Source organism: Channa argus, chromosome 17 (assembly GCF_033026475.1).
Source record: "Channa argus isolate prfri chromosome 17, Channa argus male v1.0, whole genome shotgun sequence".
Classification (NCBI taxonomy): Eukaryota; Metazoa; Chordata; class Actinopteri; order Anabantiformes; family Channidae; genus Channa; species Channa argus.
Window position 1 is genome coordinate 14,854,204 of NC_090213.1, and position 22,513 is coordinate 14,876,716.

Genomic DNA, 22,513 nt, shown 5'->3' on the forward strand with positions numbered 1-22,513 from the left:
GTAAAAACCCACTTGCTGTCTCAGATGTTTTCATATATTTTAAATCATTTTGGAACCAGCTCCCTCTAATGAAAATGCAGAGCAGAAAAGTAGAAACAATCAGAAATAAAACCCGCACACACAAAAGCTTCACAAAGAACTCAAAATTTATAAATATCCTTTCAATAGAACATTAAATCAGTAGAGATGTTATATCATTCTTTGAAAAAAATCCAAGAGATTTTCAGAGAGCATGACAAAGTGACAATAATCTGTTACACACATTGTTTTCTACTCCAAAAATATCTAGACTTTTTACTATGTATTCCCAATTTTCCAAATATATCAAAATATCTGTTGACAATAAGCATCAATGCAGACCACACAGAAAGCGGAGTCTCATGAGCTGGTCGAGTGCTTTTGTTTTGACTAATGGAGTCAACAGACTTCCTGTGTGGCATCAGTAAAAAGATCACACAGTGTTTGACTCCCCTGTGCTGCTGTGGGCCCCATATGTGCACAGAAACCCACTTCCCCTATGTGCTGGCCCTTCCCAGTTGTCATGGTAACAAAGGATGCAACTGTGTCCATGCAAAGCTGCTATAGGTAATTAAGACACATAAATAATAACATACAATCTAATCCATGCTTTTTTGCAGGGCTGGCCAGCACCTGGGAGAATGGGTCATGGCAGCTTCCTTCATTCCTTTCCATGTCCTGCATCTCTCCAGATGATATGAATGTGAGAAAAGAAGACATGAGGAAGAAGCTTTTGAATAGCACCAGGATGTGGCCATGGGACTGTTCTGCACACATAGGATTCTTGCCCTCTAGGGGACAAACACCATTAGTACACATCTGGGAGAAAGGCAGCAGTGGTCAGCTGATTTGGATAGCGGGAGAAGCTTTTCACCAAATACTAAATTTGCTCTGCTTATTGATCACTAATAAAAAGGGACTGTGGAAATATAGGCAGAGGTAACGGAGGTAAATCCAATGTTTAAAATTACAAAAACTTTTTTTTTTAACAAAGGCAACAGAAATAATATTTTTGGACCCATCCCTATGTCAATATCTCAATAAACTTCAAATGAACCACCAGAAAAAGAGGCTAAATGGTTGGGCCTGTAAAAGCCAGGATACAACCACCAAGAGTTGCCAATATTTTTACCCAGATTAAAAGTAAAAAAAAACCTCCCCTTCCACTGCTTTACCAAAAACCTCTTTTGAGCAAAAAAATTGAAATACACATTTTCACCTTTTCCAACCACCCCATCCTCATTTTCCTTCAGTCCCTAATTCCTGATGCTACAAATCTTCTATGACACAATTTAGGCAAAACGTAGAGAAGAAAAACTGGTATTAGCTCTCTTCCTAAGCAACGTCCTGTCCTGTTCTGTCCTGTCCCTGGAGTACTAGCTCTGTCTCCCCAAACTAGGAAGAATCAATAAATGCTCAGGTGACCATATTGCCACAACATTCTCCCAAACGTCACTCTTAAGGTTAGTTGGGCTAAGCAGGAGAGCTAGAAGTCTCTTTTTCCTACAGGTCTCAGGTTTGAATTTTTAAGTCTCACAATCGAATCCCTGTCTTTGATTTGTGGCCACTTCTGCTCTCCTGTCTGCCAGGGTGTGCTTTGGTCTGGTCTCCACCCCCTGACAGCAAAATGATACAAAACAAAACAAAATCCACATCTCCATGTCAACAACCGTCACTCAAAAATTCAATTTCTAAACTCATAAGTTACAAACAGAAATCACTTCTACCCTGGAGCACAAAGAAACAGGATATGGTTAATCAATTAGACACAGTATTTCCAAATAAGTTAAATTGAAATCTTAATATATTGTATTGTTTACTCCATTTAAATATTTTTTTCTTAGTTTAAATATAATTATTACAGATCTTGCAAAAATACTACACTGTGCATTGGCCGTCTGCTTGTTTAAAGAGTGCCCGGTGCTTCCTGGATTCAGATATGTACACTTCATTATAATTTACCTAGAAGGCTGCCTATTATCTACAACCATAGGTCATATGATGACATCAGGTTCCTTCATTCTCCTCTTTCTTTCATTTGGTCAAATCTTAAATAACGCTGTGATGATTTCAAACTAATTCGAAATAAACAAAAAAATAATGCATATTCTATTCTTGATTTATTAAGGTCATTTTCCAAAAATAGTAATTTTAAAAATATATTGCATATGCCATCTTAGAAAATTGACATAATAAAATATTCTTAATAAGGAGAAATTGTAAAGTAGAATATATATTACTTATTTGAATACTTGGGGTATTTGTAGAAATTAAAAAATAAACCCAATGATCAGGACTTGATTTTGTTCTGGGTCTTTCTGTTCAAATTGAGAAACAGTTAAAGATGGCTTTCAAGTGTTGAAAACTTGTATGGTTTGTCCAATGTTGAAGAACAGGATCTTTGCTGTGTACAAAAGCAATCGGGTACTCTTGATGTTTTTAAAAGGTACACACACTCTTTTCTCCTCCTTTTCTGAGTGACAGTAAAACACTTGCAGGTTAAAAGGCATGAATGAATGTTGTTCAAAATCCACCACAACTTAAGTATCAAACACCGCCCACATACATACATTCATACATACACACATAATCGCAACCCCCTCCCCCTTTAATTCATATACACGTCTAACATGGTGCTACGTTTGGAGACAGGCCTCCATCCAGATGCCTTCTGAAATCTAATATAAACAGTGTGGATACATACATATATAGATACTGTATATTTATATAAGTATGTCAGACCTGACCAAATGGAATGATATATATAGTATGCATTTCATGAGATTAAACCGGTTGTGCATCTGATAAAAAAAACATAGTGTCTTCTTCTACGGTTGAAACAGTTGTTTCATATAGTTTGAAAAAAGCAGCCGTAACCTCCTTACTGTGTCCTTCTCTAAAAAAGTAACACACAAGATTATCTAAATGATGTACAGTATGTTCCCCCCAGTAAGAAATTATTAGCTGGAACAAAAAAAGGTTGTTGTAATTAAGGAATGGATTAGTGCAATATAATAAGAGAACGAGGGCAGAAGTGCTGACAAGGAGAAGAAGTGCGAGGGATGATACAGGGACTCTGGCTTGTGTGATATCCTTTGGTTTAACTTGGGGGTGGAGGGGGAGGTGTGAAAAAATGAGAAAATAGAAAAAGAAATGGTGTGGGCATCAAGGTGGGCAACGAGAGCACGACAGATCGACCACATGAAAAGGGGCACGGTTTCTAGCCAGTCTAGAGCTGCAACAATTACAATTAGAGAAAATGGATTATTGTAACCATAATTATCCATTGTTTTCATTTATAAAGCAAAGACACACAAATTTGTGTTTAATGTCAAACCTTCCTCTACATAGGAAAGTCAAATCAATGCCTTGACGTTTGAACTGTTGCTGAGAAAAAGCAAGACATTTAAGAATGTTACATTTGCCTTTAGAAAATGATGTATTGTATGTGATATAAAAACATTTTCACTATTTTCTGACATATGACAAAACTGTTAATAGATTATTTCCATAATCATTATTGCAGCCCTAAACCAGTGGATGTTCAATGTGCATCTCCAGGGTAATTTCACACCTCTAAGTTGATCGGCAAGAAAATCTTATTTCATCCTACACCCACACTAACTAGGTGTATGTGGAGAGCTGCGTAAAGGTCCACCTGCCAGTCTTAAGGCAAGTCAGATGGAACAGCAAAGATGAAAGGATTTGACAGAAAAAAAAACAATGAACAGCCCACCTCTTAATAAGCCTTCACAGGGCCCAGGAGCATCCCAAGTCCTCAGTAAGGTTCATTCCATTGGACCCTTAGCAGAGCCTTTCTAAAACAAGGCTTCTGAGATGAAAAATAGTTTGATAATTTAGTGGAGCTTCTGTTAAATGTGTGTTTTTATTAACAGATTTAGTTTAGAGTCATGTTGGCATTCTGACCTCAAGATTAAAAAGCCCTGCTCTAGAGTCAAGTTTGGTACAGAAAGCAGAGTCCTACACCGGGTTGGGCACAACAGAGTAACCCGCAAAAGATATAAAACAAGTAAAAAAAAAATTATCTTAATTAATGGGCATGAGTTAAATGGAACCGACCTCACATCAGCCATTATGCAAGCCCTTAAAGTGAGTAGCTGTGATTTGATTTTTATATAATTGCAGCTAATTTGTCAGTTGGAGTACTGGAGTTTGTAGATGCAGGTTTGCAAAATTACACCCAGTCAGGACTCTGCTATAAAGATTTGTGTCACTAATACCCTTCAGGTACAGTATTTTAGTTTACGCAGAAAATCGCTCAAGATGAAAATGTTTCTGTCAGTGTCAGTGCACTGTGGCACACAGGAGAGAGGACGGAGAGAGCTCCACTTCCTCTAAAGCTGTTTGTTTGGTTTGATTGCCTGAAAGCCTCCTAAAAAACTATCAGACATACCCACATTTATCCATTTACCACATTGACAACTCTCACCCACATTCTCACACACACACAATCACAAATGCGCGCACACACACACACACACATAAATTTGAATGGGGAGAAACAAGACGACACTCTCCATTAGCTGCTCCTTTACTCTGGCTGGATGAACACTGTTAACATTGAGCTGACAGTGCAGGCCTGTGTTCCCCCGAAGCACCTTAGCTCTGGACCATCCCTGAGCCATTGGCTTACAAATGGAACAAACATGATTGTTGTGCTAAGATGCTTTAGGAGAAAAGTCCTGTAGCCCAGTTCAGCCTAGAGTTCAGCATTCCTGACAGGCAAGGGATGGACAAAAGCTTCCATGTAACCTCAGAGTGTTGCGGAAGCTGAGAAATCTTAGTTGATTAATGACTTATCCCTTCCTTGGTTTTTCAAACCAGGATATATTGGTGCACTGACTGAGATGTATTCTTATCACATTGTAACCCCTTCTGTAGTCTACTAAAGGGATCTGTGCTTCATCTTTCCCTTGCACAAAACCAGCACCACCCTGTCATCCCCCTTCCCCAGCAGAAAAGCTAGGGGTGTTCAGTCCTTAATGCCCCCCCCCCCCCCCCCCCCCCAAGAGCAGCAGGGGGTGTGTTGTGGTGATTAAATCATCTCACTACCCTTTACTGTAGGTTCTTTAGGATGCGTCCATAGCGGAAGTCGTAGACGTGCCGGCAAAGATACACCAGCTCAGGGTCAACATCTGTGGGCACACAGCGGTGTGAAGGGGGGGTGAAATCAGGGCGGCAGGGCACCATGCTGGCACTGCCAGGCGGGGCGCCTTCAGCACGCCGTTTCACCAAGGCACAAAATCTAAGAAAATAAAAAAGGAAAAAACTTCATACTATCTACTATGAGTTGTCAAATCAAACATCTTTGTATTACTGTACATTTATTTGAAAATAACTGAACTCAAAACTGATATTTGCAAACCATGTCTAGGCACATGTTAATAGCCTAGTGTTCCCTTGAATTCATTAACAGTTTCAGTGTCACTGAGGTGTGATAAGTAAGTCAGAAATATAGGCTTCCACATATCTCAGAAGCTGAAGTGTTAATTAAAAGCAATGAATTAAATCCCTCTGAAAACACTTTCTGCTAACCATTACAGCTGAGCTGTATTTCTGTGTGTGCGTTTACTTACCTACAGTACTGAGCTAGTGGGAGAACATAGCATCTGTCTTCTATGCAGGCCACACTATTTTCATCCTGATGCCGAGAGGCGAAAATCTCATTCTGAAACCAACAGTGGGTGTACAATGTCACATCAACACAAGTGTTTCCTATTGTGCTAGGTGAAGGCTAAAGAAATGACAACGTTTTTCAACTGTGAGCACAGAGTGAACCGTAATTGTTCATGTGCAATGGAACTGTGCCTCAGTATTTCTACACATACACAAACACACACACACACACACACACACACACACACACACACAAAATCCTGCTCTACTCAACACATGCTCAAGACATCTATCGTCAACAGAAACATGAGCAGTGTTTCACTGTGTTGCCTTTCTAACTGTGAAATTCCTCTCCTTACTTTGTTTGTGCAAGAATGAGGAGGCAGAGATATCATGATTCTGGCATTGTGGTTACACTGAAGAACTAACCAACTATCAAGAGTTTCAGGGCTTCTGGGAAACAGATAATGATGTCTCCAGCAGCAGTAAGTGTCTACATATTTGTGCATAAACAGGCGGTTTTGTTCACCTCTGGCTCACACATTATTTTGTTAGGTCCAGGACTCCAAACTGTCAATTATTTAATAACTCAAAATCTAACACACCAATAAATATTCAACAATTAATGCAGAAGATAATGCATGTGCTTAATTTAAGAAAATAACCTGGTCATTCACAATCCATCATATTGTAGTAAATTATAACTTAAAGTATTACAGTACAAGACAATATTTTTCTTTCAACGATGACTGTTACACCTACTCAGAAATGAAACAAAGTCAAGTATTGAATGTAATTCTGTGTCTTATACAGCAGTTACAAGAATTTTAACTTCGAGTATTAGTTGAAATGAGTGCCTTATTAAGACAAATTAAAATTGCAGTGGATGTACAATAAATAATTTATGTTTTGAGTTAAGCAGTTATTTGAATTAATGCAGTTAAAATATTTGTAATATAGCAGCAGGATTGTTCAGGGTTCCAATAAACTACTTAAACTTAGATGATTATTATGAATTGTTTTTCATCTAGCTTCTTTTCACAGTTTAAGTGTATTTTAGACATATTTTACTTTGAAACGGTCTGGACTTACTCTATAAAGTGCTTTTGAACCTTATCAGTACCCAAAGCGCTTTACGCAGATTCTCATTCCCCCATTCATAAATAACCAGTTGAACCTCACCTCACAGTGTGTGCTGGGATCTCGGCCTCCCTGGGTGTGCTCAGGTCGGTAGTACCAGAAAAGACTCATCATCAGCTCTCCTGAAGCAGCAAGACACACACAGCACATGCACAGATAGGTAAACAAGCTTGGTGACATGTCCCTTCATCTATCCATGCATCCAATCAATGCATAGTCCCCCCCTCTTCATCTTCTTTACCTGTTTTGGGGTCCTCCCACAGTGCAGATATTTTTGCAACATATGGGAGGGATTTCTTCCTGGGGCCTGACCGCAGAAGTACAGTGTCCCTGACACGTATCACTTCACCATCCCTCTCGACTCCCTCATAACACTGCCGCAGGGCAGACTCATCCTCTCCCTGAGACACACATGAGCACAAACACTCAGATGGGGTCAGATATAATTCTGATTATTTAGACAAACAGGAATTAGTCACACAAAGCCTTGTGGCCAAAACGCAGTTTTCTTTTACCCAGGAGGAGATTGTTTTTACTTTCTCTCAGACAGCTTAGCGTCTGGACACTAAGGCTACTACTAGCAGAGTATTATCAGGTAATGAAAATAGAGAGACAACCAGTTAACAAGTTCTAGAATGTCTAGCTCATCTTCACTGTACGCAAAAGCACTGAACAAAAACCTACTGCAATGAAGACCTCCTTCTGTCTGGGCATCCCCACAGGCCGCCAACCGTTGGTGGTACGTCTGCGGCTGACTTTCTTTTGTTTGGTGCTGCTGAAGCTTGGCACATCTGATGGCTGTTTATGGGGCAGCTGGTTGTGGCCCATAGACAGGGAGCCATTGGAGGGCTTGGTGCTCTGCGGACATTCCCTGGCCAGCTTTAACCTGGCCTGTGGCTGATCCTGCCCTGACAGGGGGGTTAGTAGGTGAGGCTTAGTCTGAGTGGAAGTGGGCACACTGGACAGAGGGCAGCTGGAGATAGGCAGCTGAGGCGGGGCCAGAAAGGAGGGAATGTGGTCACCCTGAGGGGAGGAGTAACCCTCTGGAAAAGTAAAGGGTGAAAATGACACTTTACATTAGGAAAGCAAAAAAGAAAAAAAATTGTGATGATTTCTAAAGGATAAAGTAAGATGATATTCAGAACGGAGGCAAAAAGAGGACATGCATTATAATAACACACCCTCTCTCAGTTTGGTCTGGGATTATCAGCAGCAAATGCTGTGTTTAGTAGCTTGTACAATAAGTGATGGTTGCTGTCGTTCATCAGAAGTTCCACTAAAATGACCATTCTGCATGGTTCCTGAGTATGTCAGTATTTTATTTTACTCATCCATCCACCTATAAATGCATTCGTAACGGAAAGCATAACAAACCCGGAGATACTATCAAGAATTATTTAAGTCATAGCCTCGAGCTATCACTTTCAAACCTTGTGCAAAAAAAAAAAAAAAAAAAAAAAAAAAAACACTGAAATGTTCACACTTGTTGGGCTACAAAACTAGCTCAAGGCACATTCATAAAAAACAAAAGACTCTTTAGTTAGAAAGTAATAACTCTAAGTCTACCACTGGGTGAGGGTTTTTTTAAGAGGCATGGAAAGATTGCTTTAGATAAGTGATCAAAAATTGAAATAACAAACTTGCCCAAAAATAGTGAAGATATTCAAGATATTCTCCAAATGTTAGTGAACACGCTAGATGTGGTCAACTAGTCATTACAGATAATGTGTTTGTTGTAGCTTTACGTCTTCTGTGTCTCAGTCACTGTGGGTTTCAATCATATGTATATTTCTTCGGTTAGTAGGACTGAGGGGTTACAGCACATATAAACAGTTTTGTTCCAGCTGAAATACTTCTAAATCTTTATTTTCCACTCACCTGTTTTGATGCTTTGAGTGCATCCAGTGCATCCTGTGCTGAAAGAACAACCCCTGCTGTTGACAGGGGCCATGGCTCTGCAGGTGTAGCCACCGATCCCACAGGCATCGCTGTAACAGGGCGATGCCACAGAGTTGCAGTAAGTGGGGTGGGCCAGCCCCGAGGAATGCGACACCCGCGAACTCAGCAGCTTGGAGCCACTCATCTGATTAGAGCACAAACTGGAAGGAGCATAGTTCAGAGGTTGTGAAGCCAGAGTTGGTGACGTTGTTCCAGTATGTGTTGGGTGGGCGATGTGGACGTAGTAGCTGGAGAAGCAGTGGTCGGCTGTGCAGAGGCAGGGATGAGGGCTAAGGGTGAGGGCTGTGTGCGTGTGAGGATGACTCAGGGATGGTGGGGTTACGAGGCACTCGCGCTTCACAGGGGTTAAAGCTGAGTTAAGAGACTGATCCTCTGATTCTCCGTAGGGCTGCTGGCCCAGAAAGAAGGCCAAGCGGTGGCAGTATTCCACTGAGCCCTCTGTGGGACAGCAGTAGTATGGACTCAGTTCAGTCTCCAGTTGCTCTTCCTTTACTTGCTTAAGTGAGTATGCTAGCATGCTGCGAGACTGGTAGCCGGGTTTGGCCAGTCTATGGGTGCAGCTCCCTGTCTCCCACTCAACTTTAGGCTCAAAATCTGCCTTCTTCTTGCAGACTGAGCATCCAGTGTGCAGGGAAGAGACCTTCTTTCCCTTTTGCCTTTGTGATCGACCATTGTGTTTGACCCTGGTGTGCTGTTTTGGGGTTGAGACTGGAGCAAGATCCTTGCAGTCTGATGTGATGGTAGCTGTAGGTGTAGCCTTTACTCTCTGCTTACTGGTGGCAGATGAGCTGGTTAACTTCAGCAGGGCTGCAGCATTTAGTCCAGCCAATCGTCTGGGGGCAGGGGCATCCAGACTCTCCTGACTCATACCCCTACTCTCATCACCTCGGTAAGCTTTGGCCTTCTTGATCGGGTTAGAGCTTTGGCACAGTTCAAGTTTGTTGGATGTGGAGACTTTACTGAGGTTTCCCAGTGAAGTCTTCGGACCTCCAGGGACACCACTTCTGACTAGATCTGCATTCAGGGAAACCCCTCCAGTCACAGGTTCTTCCTGTCTCCTGGCCTGCTTCGTTGCTGACTGAGGGTCAGTAGTTCTTTCAAGCAGTAGACTGTTCACTGCCTCAGCATTGAGAGAAGCCAGCCTGCGCTTCCGTGGTTGCAGGACGAAAAGATACTCACCATGACTTGGGCTGTCTGCCTTTGATTTGCTTTTTGGTAATGACTTTGCATCTTTTCGTACACTGCTTTTCCCTTTTTTGGATTTGGGCTTCAGAGTTAGCTTTCGCTCGCTTTCTTCAGAACTCTCCTGGTCATGGATTCTTTCTTCTAGTCGCGTGAGGAGGACATGACAGCTCAGGCCCTCCCCATCTGAAACCCCAGCCCTTCCCCGCAAAGGATACGTCTTTCTGTCTCGTTTCTTATCACGCCTTCTGTCCAGTTTTCTGTTCTGATGTGATTTCTCTGGTCTCCCTCTCTTGTGAGTCATCCTTTTGGCCATTTCATTCCCTTGTCTTATAATCTCACGCATTTTCTTTGTCCTGCCATATCGTAGTGAGCGCTCAGGCCAGGTGCCATCCATAGTTCCACCATGTGGCCAAAGAGGACAGTTGTCCCAAAACTCAGCACTACTGTGGCTTTGCCTAATGGAACCCTTCTGCCTTGCGTGAGTCATCACATGCTTCTCCACAGGGCCTAAAGATAAGAGACCAACTTGTGGTCAAACATAAAGAATGTCTGAATTTTAACATGATCTTTCATTGCTCACAATACAGTTGTTTTACAACCCTATTTCCAAAATAGTTGGGAAGATGTGACAACGTAAGAAATCACAGAATGCAATGATGTGCAAATCTCCTCAACGTATGTGTTGCCATCAAATTCAAAATGAGCTAATACTTTCCATGAAATGGTAGAATTTCTCAGTTTCAGCCTCTGATGTTGTTTATGTTCAATTGTGAATAAAATATGGATTGATGAGATTTGCAAATCCATGCATTGTTATTTACATTTTATACATCTCTGGTTCTGCCCTATTTATAATCAACATCCTAAAACATCTTTAAAGCTTTTGTTTTTCAGCAAGCAACACCATTTTTGTCACAATGATCAGAGTGAGACTGGTCAACCATTATATGAGGTGTTTCAACAAACAAAGAACCTTAACATTATTTTCCAACATTTATGAGCTGGCAGGTCATTTGTAGAGGGGAAAGTACCTAGGCACAAAGAAAATAAAATAAGCTGGAGCCAATGAGACACACACATAACAAAAATATATTGACTATCTTATATAAGCCTTCAAGCTTAGATTTAAACATAACATCTGACGGAATACATACAGGGAATTAATGATTAGTATATTCAACTAAATGGCTTTGTGATCATACTGAATTTATTTGCTTATACTATATGCTGAGCTCCACCTATTATATGGCTGTGTGTGTGTGTGTGTGTGTGCAACTGATGCACTCTGTCATTCATTCACTGCTCTCGTTTCCTTATCACCTAGTGTGCACACAGCATGCAAATAACAGCTTGTTAAGGCCAATTGTTTAGTCTGAAATGTTTAGTCTCAAATGAAAATGTCAAAAAGGCCTCACTACAATAATAAACTCCACTGAGAAAAGAAAGACAAACACACTGACTAAATGCTTATTTAAACTTAGTGACATTTTTATCACTTTAATTTCATGGCCTCAAATTACTTACTGTGTAAATGTCCATGTTATGTAGAGAAGCAAATCATGTGCATATATCCATTTATACTGGAGGTCATAAATATTTATTGTCTGCCTAATGAGATGGGTAAAGATGTAAAGATCCAGCAGATTTGGCACCACAAAGAAACCCCCCTACAGCAAATTCAAGTTATACATTTTCCATCATCCGTCATTTTGTAAATAGTTTCTTTTTCCACCTCAAGAACTTCTTGTCCTACCTGATTTCACATAATTAGCTACAATCAGTTGATGAAATTCCCCCTTCAAAGACTATTGATATGCATACTTACAGCATCAGCTTGTTTTTCTATTCTCTTTGTGTATCCACATGAGCTTCAGAACATATAGATAAACAAATAGTGTTTTCTTGTCTCTGTAAGCTTTTTAATATTGAATTCTGTATGCTGATGTACTTCCAAGAACTGCAGGCCAGGGCATCTGTTCAGACTAGTGTAGCCATGTGAAGCACTGAGAAGCCGGATGGTTGATACAGATACTCTCCAGTTTGAACGCGTATTCAAGACTGGAGATTTTGGCCCAACTCAGGACTAATTTACAGTCTGGCAAAAATCTCAAAACATGTTTGATTTATTTGGCCCTAATGGGACTGGACTTGTGAAAGTGCAAAGATGATCAAAGACAGAAATGTGTGAGTGATCCTGACAACCAGTGTGAGGTTACCTCAAGAGGAAATTTAACATAATGTCCTGAACCTACATTTCCTTTTAAAAAACACTGATCTTAATTGAGATTCATTACCTGAGCCTGTTTGACAAATTGGTCATCAACTGTCAGGGAGGCACAAATCTGCTTATAAAGAGACCAATGTGTCTACATATATTGGGAAAATAAAAGGTAAATAGTCTTAAAAAATCATGATACCTCATCTTGTTTTTCCCTGTCACAGGACGACTAACCCTAGCCTTGCTTCTCAGACAAAACCTGATCAGCTCTGTAGTGTGACATTGCAGACTGAGACAATCACTCAATAAATAATGACATACTATACTGAACCTAAAATTCAAATGTGTTTTCACTTCACATTTAACAAAGTACAATTATAGGTTTATTTAAAGCAACTCTCTGATATCTTATCATTTTTATATTTCTATTGTAATCTATTAAATTTTAAAGCTCAGATACTTTGCTTTTGTAATAATTTTTTTAAACCATGAAAGACTATTCTCCAGCAGGCATTGTTGGTCACCGCTGAGAAGTGTAGGTAGGGAAGCTGAAAGGAATAACCTCTAAGATCCTATCACATGCAGCAGCATTCTGGGCAAATGGTAATTCGCCTCTTTAAACAAGGTTAGCCCTGGTGATCCTCAGGAAGCAATTTCACATTTATGGGATGATCAATGACCCCACGCTTTATCTCTAATTGGTTAGAAAACAGATCATCTGTTCTTCTCAGAGCATTAAACAGCAGTCACACCAGGATACCTTTTATGAGAAAACTTGCAAGATTTCCAAAGGCTCCTGGAGATGTCTAAAACACCAAATCAAATGGATTAATTCCCTATTAGGATTCATAACTCAAATACAGCTATTACATATAACCTTCAATTCTAAATTCCATGGTATTGAGACACAGGTGTGATAGAGATACACTTGTAACGCAATATGGGGCATATGCTCCAAATGCCCAAAAATTTTAAGTCCTTCAAAAAATATTCCATGAATACACATTTGTAACTAGAAAAAGCAGTTCCAAAGAGAAAATGCAGTGTGAATGTTCAGCGCTGAAATTAGTTTCCAAGCAAACCTGTTTTTGCTGAAATAGATGAAAGTTTTGCTTTTTTTAGAAATAGAAATAGAAATGTTGCTTCCTTATATACTAGTTAGTCAAACGTCAAAGCCACTTAGCATTAAAAACTTCAAAGGCAATTGTGTGATGTCACTGATGATGTCGTTGATGATTTTATTAATAAAAGTATAAAATCTTAAAAAGTATAAAAGATATTTTAAAAGTCATACACACGAAATGATGTCCTTTATAAGCTGAACATTTTGAAGTTTGAACGGTGTTTCTAGCTGAAAGTTTGCAGAAGTAGTTAGGCGCCAAAAAAGATACGGAAGACGGAAGTCATAATAATAGTAATAATAATAATAATAAAGAATTAGGGTATAATTACTGTGAATGCTCCAGCAATTCATTAGACTAATGGTTCCCACCTGTGAGCTGCATCCTCTCCATGGATTCCAAGATAAACGTAAGGGGTCACCAGATGATTAAAATAATAAGATTGTACTAATGAGAAACTGTGCAAAACCCCTTATTGAGTAATTATAAACAAATAATGGCGTGTTGTAAAACACAGACATTTATATTAATGTGTAATGACAGGGACATTTTAAGTGTTTGTCTTTGGTAGCAGCTGTAAATCCTTATATAAATCTGTAAGTGTTACAACCACTAATTAAGTTTGTTAACAGTTTTTATCGGAGCTGTAAAGTGAAGATATGTCCCTATTTGTCTAAAATGCATTTGCAAACTATGAACAACTACAATTAAAGCTATAGTATGTAACTTTTTGCAAATAATTTTTACCTGAGATATTCCACATAGCTGCTGAGATGTTCACTGCTACAGCTTTATGAGCACAGCCCATTCTTCCAACCCATCAGAGAAGGCCAAAACCTGTGCATCACATGCAAATGGATACATTGCATCTACCTATCTATCTATCTATCTATCTATCTATCTATCTATCTATCTATCTATCACCTTTTCACTTTTTTACTAAAGTGTTCACACCTCATGTTCACAATAAGGCTACAACCTGCAATAAGGGATCACAGTGTTTCATTTGAACAAGTCAAAAGCCAGAAAAAAACGTTCAGGAGACACTACATGAAACAATCTATACGCAACCTGAAAAACTCAAACTCTGCTGCAGATCACTTGGTAACATTGACTACATGTGCTTTAATCATAAACGCACCAGCTATTACACGTCTAATCACAAGATCGTCTGCTGTCAAGCTTTTACGTGCTTTCGGATTTCAGGTAGCGCCACAACACCGGCGAAACACACATCAAAAACAAATAAAGTGGCCCTCGAACGGGCTGATTCGATTATTAGCTGGAGAGGCTTTTATTTTTTTACATCTTCCATGTCACAGGTGGTGACAGGCAGGTTTCACTGGCACGTTGAGGTTGATTAAGAAAGGATAAAAGACTGCAAGAATTTCAAACATTAGATCACTGTTTTTGTTTTCTTCTGAGACTTGCACCGCAGGTTTGAGCTTGAGCTCCAACACCATGCGATGAGATGTCGAGGCTTGGCATACAGGCACACCTAAAGGTATAAAGCCATCGATATTTAGGCTACAGTGGCCGAGGAATTACAGTAGGATAGGATACAGTACAGCTTGACGTAGCTTGCCCATCTGAAGTAGCCAGCCAGGCTCTAAATATGGGCTGGGGAGGGGGCTACCCGAACACACACACACACACACACACACCAAGCAAAATAAAGGGCAGTCACCCCTCGTGATAACATTTTCTAACCGGATTCCTCATTGCCACACGATGGCTGTTGTGATCAGAGTCCTAGTTGAGCCCTGGGAGGATATGGCACGTAGCAGCAGCTCTGTGAAACGCTTCTGGTGCACGAAGCATAAAAATGGGTTCTGCGCTCCTCTCTGGACGCCTGGGCAGTCGGAACAACTTCAGACATTCGGGGCGAAATAGCAAGAAAAAATACAAGGTGGTAACTTACGACTTGCCGACAAGCTTCCTCCTCCCAGCCGGGAATCGTCGAACAATTCTGCGGGGAAGGGGGTGGGGGGAGTGGGGAGCCGGACTGGTGCGATGGCAGAGCTCGGTAACTGGGAGAGCTGGGGAGGAGTGGAGAGAGGACGGTCGGTGGCGCTGCCTGCGAGATGTGTGTGCTCTTCCTGGTTGGGCTTCCACCGATTTGCAGCAAACTTGATCTGAACCAATTGCCATACGGACCAGCCTCGCTTGACACCCCCGTCCTCCAATGACGGACAAACAGCTGTTTATTGGGAAGGTGGTTTAAGAAACTAAATATTTGCAGGATCCGAGATAACTTGGTCCCACTGTATTAAAGCATACGGCGCTACATCATTGGCGATGGATGTTACTGCCCCCCCTCACACCACCATGCCGACAGACAGACAGCCTCACCCTGTCATTTGTCGTGACCAAGCCACGACCAGTGAACCACCAGATTGTTGAAACACGTCTATAGAAATTTACATGATGGGTAAACAAGGAGGAGGTTAAAAGAAAACGATATCTAACAGTGTCCCATGTGGTGCATGCCAGATATGGTTTTTAAAGGTTGCATCTTTAACAAAGTTCTGACAAGTTAAGAGGTGTTAAGTGAAGAAAACCAACCTCAACGTCACTTCAAGCCGTTTCTTCAGCATAGTTTCCAGCTTGTGTAGACAACAGTCGTAAACGGGTTAATTTTAAAGTTAAACACTGGATACATCCCTATTAGTGTATATGGATACAGTCATTAATTGGACATAATAGTCATTTAACCCTCCATGACCTGCTGGGGATGGAAACAATTTGAATCAATTAGGCTATAGATCAGGTCCAATCGTCTATGTTAAGAACATGTTTTTCTTTTACATGGCTCAACAGTTCTTGGAAATTCTATTGGGGTAATGCGCTGACAGTGGCAGAACATGCATTCAGACTTAGACAAGTAGCCAAAAAGGAGAAATACCAGGAAATAAGCATACAGGTATTATGAACACAACTTGCTCATTACCTGATTCGTTAAAAGCTGGTGGAAGTGGAGATCATTCTAAATTTTTCCTTTTATTTTTGTCAGTTTTAGTCCCAAGCACAGTTGTCAAATGCTATTTCAAAGCCTTCTTCGCTGCAGCAGTGGGGACAATTTGAATTCCTTATTTATTTATTTTGTCAAATTAAGTCAATGAATGTAAAATGTGTAGAAAACGCCCACACTGTGTCAGTTTCTAATTGAGAATGTAAACTCACTGCATGCTGCTAATATCAAGCATATGACCTCATTGTCCTCATTTATAGCCTGTCAGTCTGTTACACTGTATATCTGCAACACAGTTTGACAAAAATCACATAACCACAAGAGCTTGGTTTTCCGTGATTGTAAAACATCTCTCAGTTGCCAGACAAAATATTAGGTTTCTCTGTTTTAATTGCATCTTCTCTGGAAAACGCCCATTAATCAATGCTTTTATTTCCTTTCATTCAGGCTCTAGAATGAATCAAAAGGCACTTTCTTGTCAGCTGTTATGTAGTTTGAAAGAAGCAGAATCTGCCATCGATGAAAGCAGCCACTACCTGATCCAAACCCCAGACTTGTTAAATGGCAAGGAATAGTGCTGAAAGTCAGAAAAGCTGAAAGAGCTGAATTATATACTTCAATGAAAGAGCTGAATACACACTTACCACATCAATTCAAATGCCTCAAAAGGTGCCTGTTACTGACTGAGCCTTTTCATGCTCCGAGAAAGCAACTCAAGTGTATTGTTAAGTAATCAATACCCTTCACATTTTAGGGAAGCATGATCAAATCAGTGCTTTTGTCACATCAAAATTAAAGAATTAATCATTTAAAAAGATGGAGATTTTATATAGACAGTGAAATAAAGGACACCTGCCCAGTGCAAAGTATTTCACCACTAAACAGACATATTCTGTCTTTAAATTCTCACACAGACCAAATCAGTGAATGCTGGACTTGAATTTGTCAACTTAAACAATTTTTTGCAAGCATGTTACATTTCTCTGAGCTTATAATGTTTTCAGCCATTTCAGCTGCCCCAAAGTGTTTACAAAAAGCTATTCATAAAGCTTTAGCATGTAGATACTATTTAACCAAAGTAAACATATGTTGTCACCTTAAGATCATAGTACCTCATTACTAAGATGCCACTTATATAAAATATTTAATTGTTTATAAAATACATTATCCACAGACCTGGGCTTCACAAGCTTAACTAAAACCAACATTTGATTTGACAAGAGGTGGGTAAAAGAATTGCTGTGTGCCCATCCCCACAGAAACAGGAATATAGCTGAGTACATTTCTTACAGTTGACTTTTAAAAATTATAGATAAATATTAGGTAAACACAAATTTCATCAGGGTAAACCTTATGTAGCTGCTATGAGTTTGTTTTTGTTAAGAGGAAGTAATTCAGAGCATGGGTTAATTGTCGCTGAAAGGCCTTTTGTTACAATTGCACTTGAAACTTTGAATTGTAATTGCATTTAAAAATAATAGTTCACAGTCATGGAAGTTCAATCATATAAAAAACCTTGATCCTTTAGTTGAAAGTGTACTCTCAAAAAAAAGCGTACTGAGTATTTGAATCCTCATATTTACAGACTTTGAATATGGAAATGGAGTTTGTCTCACTGAAATACACACAGTGGAGTGTTCAGAGAGGTCACAGACCTGATGGTGACACAACTAACCAATTAGACCTCTGTCATAGACAAATCTATGAGCCACCTGCCCTGAGCTCTAAAAAGTAGTAAGTACTACAATACTCCAGTATGTCGGGCCCATTTAAATTTGTTGAATAACTAAAATTACTACTTTATTTGTCAAGTGTCAAGTGTTACTGTGTTCTAGTAGAATAACAGAGGATTAAAATTTATTCAATAGTTATTAGCAAATCAACATCAGTTAATTATAAAATTAAACATAAAAACACCATAAAAGGGCAATTCCACACAGATTTAAGGTTATTTACAAGGTCAGCTGCCCCTTCATAAAGTAGCCTAAGAAATGTCATATGGCACATTTCAGGTCATTTAAACTCAAATCTGGTGTATTGGTCCAGTTTCTTCAGGACAATGACAGTGAATACACATGAACAAGCCTCTTCAAAAGAAGCCAAGCAACCATGACAGTAATCTCATTTCTCATCAGAAGGCACTCCTGTATGGAGCTGCTCAAATGACTGCGAGTGTAAACACAGACATGGGTGAACGACATATTTAACACATAAGTGTTAGAACTCAAATGAATTCAAATTTATATACATTTAAACATGTTGGCTCCCTAAAACTTTATGCTTGGATGGTGTTTCAATTCCAGATTCTCAATACGATACTTTGTTTTGTTTAAAATCACCTACTCTAAATTGTAACTTACACCTAACAACTGACACCTCTGGAGGACAAATTAGGAGTCAAGCTGGGGAAAACAGAAGGTACAAATGATTCATGAAACTGAAACACAGGAATAAATTAAATACAAACAAGCAGAAGCTATGGACTCAGTGGAAAGATCATTACAATATCCAAACTGGCCCCAAATATAAAAGCAATAGTAATGGCCCCTATTTTATTGATGATTTCCAGTAAGTATAAAACTTGCATGTTGGCAGAAACCCATTTATAATCTATAGCGGTCTGTTGTTATAGTAATGGCTCAGTTATTAGTCCTGCATTGTTATTTAATGATAGATGTAGGGGAGAGTCATTTAAACACTTGAACATTAAGTTTTATGATGTTTATGATTGTTTAGTGAGCTGGGGCGTAATCTGTTGGAACGAAAAGAAAATGTGACAAACAAGTACTGCATGGTGAAGTCTGCTGAAAAAAACTGTAAAAGATTAATCTTCAACTACAATAAACTGCTGTGTCAAAGAGTGACCTGGCAGATCAGTTGTGTTTTCTGTTTTTTTTTTTTTGTTGTTGTTGTTCCTGAAGGAAAATTTCATGGTGGGTTTAAAAAATGATGTGGTGGAAATAGAGGATGAGTGTGATAGTGTGAACAAGAAAGAGAATTAGATAAAGACAACAATAGCGGAATATAATTTAAATGAAATACAGAACACAGAGAGTAAGAACATGGCTTGATTTTGTGTCTACACTTCCTCACATAATGCCAAGACTATATAATTTAGTTTAGAATAAACACTGGTGGAAAGTATGGACATTAACTCAAGTACTTTAATATATTTGAAAGCAAACTTATTTTTTACTTAACTACATTTGTTTCATATATAATCAGTAGTGACTTTTTTAGATTTACATTTAAACATTGAAAACACACTGACATAACAGTGTCTTTGAGCTCCTTCCTAAGAGTTTTGAGTAGTTCCACCAAATGCTTATTTCCCCTCTAAACTTCTCATATGGTTTCATTTAAATAATTGTCTGATGTGCGCAGTTGTTTAATTATCCTATAGTTCACTTTAAAGAAAAGATTCCAAATCACCGGTAGAAAGTTTCACAGCAAAATTTTGGCTCCTTTTTATTCGTATCTCATTATTTGTCTCATGACAAGTGAGATTTGTATAAAACAGCTCCACCATGGATAATCATAGGACTACACTGCATATAAAATACAAACATGCATATTTGTATCAGAATTAACCATCTCATTTTGTAGCTGACTATAAAATAATACATCATTCACAGCATTGTTTTTCCATTCAACCCATACTTTTACTGGGAGTCAAGCACTTGAATCCACTCTGCTCCATTCAGCTGTCGCCCTTCCTGCTTAACTTCTGACAGGCCTTTAGCTATTAGTCTTATATAATTATAATAAACAAAAAATAACTGACATTATCTGACTGGGTAAAAGGCAGAGTCTTGCTCAAACTCTTTTAGAGGAAATAGCCTATCTTTGCACTGCTCCTATATGGAGTTACAGAAACCATGACAGCGACAAAAACTCAAAACATTTCTACTCAAAGACATAATTCAGAATGTAGTTTAAAGTAAAGAATATGAACACTTTTTCCACCACTTCTGAGCACCAAATACACTAATATTAGCCCATTATTGAGCTCTCCACACTCCAGTCAATTATATATCTGTAAAATGATGCGTAAGAAAAACTCTGGATTCATTGACCCCTTTTCTCAGTACGTTCTGAACCATGTATGTGCTTTGGATCACTCAGACTAGCCAGGTTTATCTATGATGTCATAATGGCATCATCCGTTATGAGCTGCTTTTATGACATCATTGGCAAACTGTGTAATGTGGGTTAATTGCTCTGACATTTGCGAAGCTTCTTCTTTTACCTGAGCAGAGTAACACTGAATTAAACCCACGCCAGCTATTTTCATCGTCTCTGTTCCCGTGGTTGATTCACTTAGTGTCGCTCAACACAAAGTAGCCTTGTAAAGGCCCAATATGAATATTACATCAAAAGAGCAATACCACAGGCGTGTTTACCATAAAGTTTGTCACCCCTCATGAGCGCGCATGCACAGCTAACACACCAACGCACGCCCGCACACACACACACTGTGGGACTGATGTGCAGGTGAACACATCGCACAATCAGCAGCCAGTAAAACTGTTTGTAAGCTCACAGGCCACCGTGTCCCTGTAAGCCACCTTGTGTCAGTGTAAGACCGATAACTATTATCGCTTTGCGTTACACATTAGTGGCGGCGGCGGGTGCTGCTGCTGCTGGTGGTGGGGGTGGCGGGGAAGGAGGTGGGGGACGGGGCAATGATAACACACACTGCATGGTCAGTCCAGAGTACCACTCCCTGGGAATCTCCTTCATAAGCATGGCCATTATCTGCCTCTGCAACGTCCTCCAGACATGACTAAAAGAGCATACACAAAAGAAGCAAGCTGGCCATGCGAGTCCTGCTCTGCCTGAATAAAAAGAGAAAGCTCAGTGAAGAAACATTATGTGGAGCAGCTTGTACTCACCGTAACGTAGCTCACTGTGGCAGGCACTATCTCGTCTAATTTTCACTGGTGTGAGGAGCCAGTCAGGGCACCTTGTTTTCCAAATGGCTAGGTGAGGCAAGTTAGCCTCGTCCGACTGGTTAACCGATGCAGCTCAACTAGAGGAAATAAGCACAAATGTCGCCGATGTTTCGCTATACTCCACTCGAGGGAAACCCTTTTAAAAAATCTATCGTCGGCAGGAGAGAAAAGACGGAGCAAACAACTCTCCTTTCGCAAGAAGAGGCAACACTCCTTTCACACTAGACGAGCAGGCTTTGCTCAGACTGTTTTTTTCTACCCCATCCAACGCCAGCACGGCTGCAAACCTGGAGTGTTGCTGCTGGAGAGACAGTCAGTAGCCCGCACACACGTCGCTTATATCCGTCACTTGGCATTAACAGTGTACGCAGCTTTCAGTTTGCGCACCAGTCACTGTGTTGCTACTGAACAACAACTAGCAGCACAACATGACTGACTGTAGCCCTGACAGACGGGGTGGGCTGAGCCTCCTCCTGCCACACAAAGTCAAGAAATCCCCAGTAAAAGTCTCGCCAAGCTCCTTTAAAATATAAGTAACAAATGCGTTTTACATAACAAGAAGAACATCCTCATCCTACTTCGGTGCTGAAGCATGTGATGGCAACATGGTGAGCCTTTTAAAGGGGTATCCACGCGTAACTGCAAGTAGGGATTGCCTCAGTGGATCCACCTCGTTAACTTTCTTAGAGGGATGCGCTGTGGCATTAATTGGACACGGTGATGACTGTCAGGCAACCTGGAAGCATCAGTGCACAAAGAAGTGCGACTCAAAAAGCACTCCAGGAATTCCTCCCTTTTGGTGCCTGCAGGAGTCCTCTGCCAAGTGTAGCAAATATGTATCATATCGAAAGAACTTTCCCAGTAAAACGGAGCATAATAAGTTTCCTGTATAATCATAGCTGAGGGCCAAAGCACAAGAATCTGACACTGACTCTGTCTGTTTGATTCACTATGGAGTTTAACTACTGCACTGGTGGACCAGAACATGATAGAAAGTTTGGTAGATGTAATAACCCAATGATTGTTCAACAAACATGTAATATATGATATAGTGTTTAATAAATATTCTGCTGGACAACGTTTGCATCAAGGCCCAATTTGTCTTCAAAAATCTCCCGTAACTGCAGTATTTATTTCATATAAGTACATTTTCAAATATGACATATCCTGCATTATTGTCTAGTCTTGTGCCACTTGCCTTTTGGTTGTGGCATTTCAGTTTAGTTTGTATTGTACTTATGGTGCATATTTTTTAATATAATTGTATTAAAAAGCTGGAGACTGTCTGTTTTGCCCCAGAACCTGTGGC

The 22,513-nt window shown here is 39.9% G+C and overlaps 1 protein-coding gene across 4 annotated transcripts; it reads right to left on the reverse strand.

Annotated features, from left to right (window-relative positions):
• Window positions 1–128: 128 nt before the first annotated feature.
• LOC137102795 (bromo adjacent homology domain-containing 1 protein) lies at window positions 129–22,221 on the reverse strand. Of its 4 annotated transcripts, none has more exons than XM_067482662.1 (7): window positions 21,145–22,221; window positions 8,674–10,446; window positions 7,480–7,838; window positions 7,037–7,196; window positions 6,838–6,917; window positions 5,616–5,707; window positions 129–5,284 (listed from the first exon to the last, which is right to left on the reverse strand). In XM_067482662.1, exons 2-7 carry the CDS (start codon window positions 10,424–10,426, stop codon window positions 5,095–5,097), a joined length of 2,634 nt encoding a protein of 877 aa, XP_067338763.1. In that variant the 5' UTR covers window positions 10,427–10,446; window positions 21,145–22,221; the 3' UTR covers window positions 129–5,094. The 4 variants fall into 4 exon arrangements, with proteins under 4 accessions (XP_067338763.1, XP_067338764.1, XP_067338766.1 ...); XM_067482663.1 differs by having other exon boundaries at window positions 8,674–10,464; XM_067482665.1 differs by lacking the exon at window positions 21,145–22,221 and adding an exon at window positions 15,200–15,460 and having other exon boundaries at window positions 8,674–10,464.
• Between the last annotated feature and the right edge of the window lie 292 nt (window positions 22,222–22,513).

Bases quoted from the DNA above. Each gene is read 5' to 3' on its own strand.
- LOC137102795 (XM_067482662.1), bottom strand. From the start codon at position 10,426: ATGACTCACGCAAGGCAGAAGGGTTCCATTAGGCAAAGCCACAGTAGT. The intron at 5,708-6,837 runs GTGAGGTTCAAC...TGTTGGTTTCAG, and splicing joins ATCCCAGCACACACTGTGAG to AATGAGATTTTCGCCTCTCG. The intron at 5,285-5,615 runs GTAAGTAAACGC...TTATTTTCTTAG, and splicing joins CCACTAGCTCAGTACTGTAG to ATTTTGTGCCTTGGTGAAAC.